At 43.4% G+C, this 5,115-nt stretch overlaps 1 protein-coding gene across 1 annotated transcript; it reads left to right on the top strand.

Annotated features, from left to right (window-relative positions):
• The first annotated feature begins 3,048 nt into the window (after positions 1–3,048).
• On the top strand, positions 3,049–3,987 carry LOC146853818 (olfactory receptor 5p57-like). Its single transcript, XM_085650925.1, has one exon. It carries the CDS (start codon positions 3,049–3,051, stop codon positions 3,985–3,987), a length of 939 nt encoding a protein of 312 aa, XP_085507051.1.
• The last annotated feature ends 1,128 nt before the right edge of the window (positions 3,988–5,115 follow it).

Below are 5,115 nucleotides of genomic sequence, written 5' to 3'. Positions count from 1 at the left end.
AAGGGGGTCATTAAATGTAAATGTTGTAAATGTTGTAGACTTGTAAAGCGCACAGCTGCCCCAGCAACGGGGCGTCCCGGCGCTGTAGACCGCTGGGGAACCCGTCCTGGCTATCCCTGTGAGATGGTCCCTTTCTGGGTATCTCCAAGGTGAAACCAGGCATCCCCGGCGTCTGTGGGGGGCCGTTGTAGAGATGAGGCAAGCTTAATGCCCAGAGTTGCCGAGTGTGTTCCTGGTTAGAGTAGGTACCGAGGCGAGAATTATCGAGTCCGTTTTGACCCTGGTCCACGACCCTGCCGCGTCGGGAATTGAACCCTGGTCCCTGGCCGATTCTCTGCTTACGGGTCTGCCACCTCTAACCAGTGAGCCACACCTCTCCACAATGATGGCGGGCGGACTTGAGTCTGCTTGCCACCATTTTACACATGCTGAACGCTCTGCCGGGCAATTGGAATGATTGCCTGTGGCGGAACAGTGACGGGGGTCTTTACGACTTCCACAGTACCTTGAACGATTACCCCCGCCATCGTAATAGGGCGGGGGGGAAATTGCTGTCCGATGGCAGAGGGGCCGCCACCACATGGCTGGTGGTGGCGGGCCTTCTGCCATCGTAATCAGGCCCTATGTCAAGGGGGCAATGCCATCTAGTATAAAAACACTTATCCCTCCTTAAGTAGTATGCTTCATCACAGGGTTCCTCCTCACACCACAGCCAAATGTTATGGTATGGGCTACAGATTCCTAAATCAGGAGAAGCTCTTTTAGATGGGTAGTGGATAGTTAAGTAGTGGCTGTTGGTAAGTGTTTAGAATAAAGAATGGTGGGTCTATGTGCTGGCAAGCTTGCTCCCTATATCGTGCAGTAAAATGACATACACTGAGTAGAATGTCCAGTGAGACCCAGATTGGTTTAAAGAGGCAAAAGTAGGTACTACTAACGCTCTATTTGAGGTAGTGGGGGCAAGCAGTTAGGCTTAGCAGAGTCTAGCGCTAAGCATTTGTTGTACTCACAGAGGCAATAAATGAGACACACACTCAAAGAATAAATCGAGAGAAATTTGCAAAAATAAAAGTTAGGTAAGTAGTTAATTTCTGATAAATTATTAAAGGTCAGAAAATAGTTCACTATTGTGCACAATTATGCCCAATGAATCTCTATGGGAGAAAGTAGCAAAAATGCATGGAAAATAGCACAGACAGTTCTAGGGGATCACCTTTGGGATTCAGAGTTGTAACACACTAAGATTCAAGAGGCCACTAGCAGTTCATTGGGAAATTCAGTTGGGAGCAGGATGCTGCAGGCATCTGTAGTGGGGAGCTACGAAGAAGGCGGGGGGCACCTAGAAGCAGGCTGCACATGGGGACTTGTAGGCTAGACTGGAAGTTCCCAAATGGGGGCTTTAGTTCAAAGGGCCTCTGGAGCATGTGAGCAAAACCAGTTCATTGGTACCCAGGCTGGGCGGGCTGGGTGCAGAGCAGGTTTGTCAGTTGGGCCATGTGCGCAAAGGCTGTCTTCGCAATCAAGGGCAAGCAGCTTGCAGGGATGATTTCAGGACTGCTGGGCCACTCACAGAGTAGGTCTCATGGGTTCTGATGTCCCTAGTTGGGTGATTGCTCCCTGGGCCGTTGGAGTTCGAATTGGACTCTTTTGATTGGTGCTGGTGGCAGGGCATTTGGTACCCCCTGGACTGGTAAGACTCGGCTCCAGTCTGTCCTGTTATCTTCACACTCAATGGGGAGACATACTTGACCTTCCAGAGCATGAGTACCTGGATGGTTGCGGCATCAGTTGGGCCAGGGAGCTGAAAGTCGGTAAACCGGACTCTTCGGGTTCGGTGCTTGCGATCTGCAGGGGAATAGCTGCTCTACTCCAAGAAAGTTCTTGGCCAATTGGTGAAAGTCTGGAGGTCTTCTGGGGTTTTTAGAGGGCTCAGATTTGCAGGATGAGACAGCTAACCATGATGGTCAAAATTTGAAGAGGCAGGAAGTGTTTTTACAGTAGCAGCTGGTAGGTTTCCAGGAGACACTTATTTATTGTCCATTTATTATTAAATCCAACACTGGCATCAGTCTGGGGACATGGCACTCAGGGATGGATGCCATGTCGACTCTTTGGTTTTGTCAGCACCAAGACACACAGCCTGCAATGACAGTTTGCATTATCTTGGTGAGGAGTCCCTTGGGTGGCAGAATTTGTGTTGCAGCCTTAGCGAACGCACCTTCAGCCCCAATGTCTGTTTTACCAAGGGTACCACTTACTGGTGACTCACAGGGTGGCTGATGTTGTTCCAATTGTGGTACTGTTTAGAGAAAGAACACTGGTACTGGAAACCTGGTTAGCAGGGACCCAGTCCTCTTCAATCAAATTTGTATCCAAAACTAAGCAAAAACTCAGTTTTGCATACTTTGGGAGAATGTAAAGTAGCAACACAGAAATTGAGTCGTACTTCAAAATGAAATCTCAGCAGAAGAGAACAGAATAACTCTGAAGGGATACAATCACAGCATAAAACAATAATTAATCATTTATCTAGACTTGGAATCAGGTATCTTTACAGTCAAATTATTATGAAGATGTATTGTTTACATGAGGCTTTAATTTCAGGTACTGTGCAGTAATTTAACCTAAAACGTTGGGGAGAGGAGTTGGCCTAACGGCTAGGGCGCTCGACCTTGGACCTGGGGAACTGGGTCTCGGTAATGACGCTCAACATCCTGTGATTCTGGGCAAATCACATAATCTCCCCGTGCCTAACAAAAAAAAATGAATGTATGTCCTCATGTAACGTAACTGGTGCTATGTAAGGCGCTCTGATACCTGATTGGATTTGGGTCAAGTTTGCGCTATATAAAACTCTGAACCCCCCCCCCCCCAAAAAAAAACATTACATATCAGTCAACACTGTAACAACATTTCTTCTTGTGCCAGAAAAGTGCATACCGAGATGAAAGATTGGCATAAAATATTTGAATACCATCAACCATTTCTGATTATATTAAGTGATCTTTCTTTTTTCAAATCCTCATACAGAGATAAGAACTTGCAGCCATGAGACCTGAAAATGAAAGCATTGTGACTGAATTCATCCTCAGGGGGTTCACCACAGACAAAGACCTCCAAGTCCTTCTCTTCATAATCTTTATCTTAATTTATGCCTTAGCCCTGATGGGCAATGTGAGCATACTGGTGATCATTTGTATGGACCCTGGTCTTCATACACCCATGTACTTCTTTCTTGGCTGCCTGGCTGTTTTGGATTTTGGATTCTCAACAACCTCGACCCCTAAGATGCTCATTGACATGCTTTCTGAGAGGAAGGTAATCCCATTTTTTGGCTGTTTAACTCAACTCTTTTTCTATGTGGGATTTGGTGGCACTGAGTTCTTTCTGTTGGCCGTGATGGCATATGACCGTTATGTGGCTATATGTAACCCATTGCATTATAGCCTTACAATGACGATGAGCCTCGCTATTTTTTTGGTAGCTGTAGCATGCTTTGGTGGTTTTCTGAACTCTCTGATTGATGCAGGATGCTTTTTGCAGTTATATTTTTGTGGCCCAAATATCATTGACCATTTCATGTGTGATTATCCTGTGCTTTTATACCTCTCCTGCACTGACTTTACCATGACTGAACTGGTGCGTATCGTGTGTGCCCTTTTTGTGATGCTGTCATCCCTTTTCTTAGTTCTCATCTCGTATGCCTATATTCTTGTTGCTGTCTTGAAGATCCGTACATCTGCAGGAAGACGCAGGGCCTTCTCAACCTGTGTGTCCCACTTCATTTGTGTCTCTCTTTTTTATGGAGCAATCCTCTTCATAGAAGTTCAACGCAACTCCAGCACTTCGCATGAGAAAGACAAGGTGGTAGCTGTGTTCTCAACAGTTCTAATCCCTGTACTGAACCCCATGATCTACAGCCTGAGGAATCAGGATATGAAGGAAGCCCTCAAGAAGGTACTAAGCCGGGCAATACTCTTTCAATAATGGATACATGCAACCAATATTTTGACACACATTCACATATTTATTTACTACAGTGCAAAGGTCAAGTTCATGTTTGTTATCATAGTACTGCAAAATTGACATGATAATAACATTGTTTACTGTCTCACAGATTGAATGTAACAATGAATTCACACAGGCAGATAACATTGGTCACAATGTCTCTTCTTCACTGTGATTTTACTTTAAGGCACAAATATAACCTCTAGACCCTTGGTTTTAGTTAACTATCATCTGTCAGAGCAAATATACATACAAAGTGTGTGGCTAAACCATGAATGCAGACGAACAGAGTGTAATATGCTATAAATTATTTTTGTTGTAGTTTCGCCACTCAGGATTTATTTCCCCACACACTCTCAAATATGGTAATAAATAGCATTCTACATTGTGCATATAATGCCTTACTAATAAAGTGTATTGCGATATTGTCACAAGATGACAGATGGACAATTACCTTTGCAACTATGAGAAAAAACACCTATTTTTAGTAATAAATTACCTGCTGTCGAAATACTGCTCACTTGAGCATGATTAACTATCAAATAATTGTTTAATTAGTGCATTCCTATAAAATATGTGATATGAATATGGAGATTGAATCTGATTATGAAAGAAACAGCTAACATAACAGATCCTCCCACAAGAACTGATATAACTGATATTCAATTATATGTTGTAAAAATGAGGAATCACTCTTTTAAAATAAGAATTTAGAATTTCTTGCTTTTAATCTTTGGTGTAATTCTGTTCCACAGTTTGTTCTGTCTATTTTTTTCTATGAAAATTCCATGGGGAAAAAGTATTTTGGGACCTCCCTTTTTTTCGACCCCACTTACCAGATCACCAGGAAACTTTCCAGGAAGGAGGTGAGGCAGGATAGTTCTATAAAGATTTGTCATCCGATCTAAAAGTTATTACCAAAACATAAAAGCTCTTATAAATACAATTCTCTCCACTCACATATAACTGCACAGTATAAAGAGATATATATATATATATATATATATATATTCCAAAACTCCTCGTACTTCCTTTCACGGCGAACAGAGAAGGACGGACCCAAACAGGTAAGGCAGTAGATGTAGTTTATTGACTCCCTCTGCGACG

This window comes from Triturus cristatus, chromosome 4_1 (assembly GCF_964204655.1).
Source record: "Triturus cristatus chromosome 4_1, aTriCri1.1, whole genome shotgun sequence".
NCBI lineage: Eukaryota > Metazoa > Chordata > Amphibia > Caudata > Salamandridae > Triturus > Triturus cristatus.
Note: the sequence above shows the minus strand (reverse complement) of the source record. Positions and strands in the feature narration are given on the sequence as shown.